This window comes from Cyprinodon variegatus, unplaced genomic scaffold, assembly GCF_000732505.1.
Source record: "Cyprinodon variegatus isolate N-32 unplaced genomic scaffold, C_variegatus-1.0 Scaffold440, whole genome shotgun sequence".
In the NCBI taxonomy this organism is placed as follows: domain Eukaryota; kingdom Metazoa; phylum Chordata; class Actinopteri; order Cyprinodontiformes; family Cyprinodontidae; genus Cyprinodon; species Cyprinodon variegatus.
Window position 1 is genome coordinate 617,331 of NW_015150893.1, and position 2,054 is coordinate 619,384.

A 2,054-nucleotide genomic window follows, 5' to 3' on the forward strand; every position below is an offset into this window, starting at 1 on the left:
GTATGAAACATCCAAAAGGAGGATAATGCAACAAACTTTTGTTTGAATCCATGATATAGCAGTTATGAATTATTATATAGAGCTAAAAAGCCTTTTTACTTCAGGTTTTAAAGGCAGAACAGAAACACGGAGAGCAAACTGACAAGACATGTTCAGTGTTTTTAGGTTAAGCTAATATGACTAAACAGAATTAGTTAAATTTCTACTTAAAATACGAGAGAGAATGAAGTTTGAAAAAATCTGACTTAAAATCTTTTGTGAATTAAAATTTATGTTTTACTTCCAGGCATAAACTTGTATTCAGTTGTCATCAGGCTTGGTGTGCTTTGTGTTCTATGTGTGATTATCATCGACATCCTTGGATTTTTTTTTTAAAGGAGACAAAAGGTAGTTTTATGATTTGCAATATTCTGACATTTTATTAATACAAAATAACCCTACTCATGCACAATAGAACACCTTGTAGATTCCCAAAAATCTATGTCATTTATTTATTTAAGTGGATAAATTAGGACGTGGTATTAGGGCCATTCAAAGACAAAAAAGAAATGGAATTAAAAATTTTTTATGTAGTTGGAAATTTGCATGTTTATTCTCATAAATATACCACTTTATACTAAAAAATGTAAATTCAATTTCATTTCATCTATGAAACACTGTCATAAAAATAGTAATTTTTTAATTATTGAATTTTTAATCAAGGTATAAAACACATACAAAAATAACCCAATATTTTTTATGAAAATCAGAGGTGTCAAATGTATTAATGTTTATCACTCCAGTAGAAGTAGAAATCCTGCTGTTCAAAAACCCTTAGAAGAAGTTAGAGGATCAACTTTACCCCAGTAAAAGTGTAAAAGTACCATTTCTAAAACGACCTAAAGTATAAAAGTAAAAGTAATACAGGAAAAAAATGTTAAGGACAGAAGCTTTTCTGCACTAACCTATTAAAGGAAAATTTTTTCTAAAATTCTGGATGATAACTTTCTATGCCACAAAGAAATTAATTTAAATACCAACAGGCCATGAGGATAATGAGCTGAAATGAAACAAAACTAATGAGTATTTTTAAAATGTAAGTAGAAAGTAAAAAGTTGTCTAAAAAATAATGACTCCAAGTATAGATAGCCAACATTTCTTCTTAAGTAAGTAGTACAAAGTATTTGTTCTTGACACCTCTGATGAAAATATTATAAATGTGAGGATTTTATTATCTTCCAGCTCAGGATTGTGATACAAAACTTTCTTCAATGTCCTCCAAAGGTGATCCCTAGGCTACATCCACACAAATATTTCTTTATTTTATGGTAGATTTTTTTAAAATAGCCCTACATCCAATTAGGATGTAATTTAGGCATTAAATATCACTAAGAATTTTAGGTCCATTATTTTATGGGGAAATTAAAAAGCCTTTTTAGTTAAAAAAGTTTTTACATAAAATAAATACCACATATGTCCAGCAGGGGGCAGTACATAAATAGGCGGGATTGATGACCGAAGAGTAGATTGCTGTTTCCGGTTCCGCTCTCTCATTTATTGGCGGGAAGTGGCGCTTGTTGTCAGCAACCTTGGGAGGAACCGGAGTCTAAGTAGACCATGACCCGGGTTCTGAACGGAATAGTGGCGGTGTGCCCGAACCTGGGCATCGGGAAGGATGGGAAGCTGCCCTGGCATCCGGTTCGGCTCAGGTCGGTTAGCTTAGCTGCTCTGTTAGCAGCATCAGCGGAATGAGAAGGAAAACGCGCCTCATTAATGTCTGATCTTTACTTTTCAGCAACGAATTCGCTCATTTCCGGAAGATGACCTCCACACCGTCAGTAGCAGGTAACTGGATCCGCAGACCCGGTCCGAGTGGTTCTGCCACAGAGTTGGATCTTCCTCTGGAAAAACCCAGCTGGTGAATAATGATGGAGGCTCTGACTGAAAGTCTGCTTCTGCAGGGCGGCAGAATGTGGTGATCATGGGCAGGAAGACCTGGTTCTCAATCCCGGAGAAGAACAGACCCCTGAAGGACCGGATCAACATAGTTCTCAGCAGGGAGTACAAGTAAGACA

General features: G+C 35.5%; 1 protein-coding gene across 1 annotated transcript in view; it reads left to right on the forward strand.

The window, feature by feature from the left end:
* Window positions 1-1,527: 1,527 nt before the first annotated feature.
* Window positions 1,528-2,054, forward strand: part of dhfr (dihydrofolate reductase) — a 7,748-nt gene continuing 7,221 nt past the window's right edge. Inside the window, exons 1-3 of the mRNA XM_015388889.1 lie at window positions 1,528-1,688; window positions 1,775-1,824; window positions 1,941-2,046. Of these exons, the coding sequence (XP_015244375.1) occupies window positions 1,597-1,688; window positions 1,775-1,824; window positions 1,941-2,046 (248 nt within the window). The 5' untranslated portion in view covers window positions 1,528-1,596. The remainder of the gene's footprint in view (window positions 1,689-1,774; window positions 1,825-1,940; window positions 2,047-2,054) is intronic.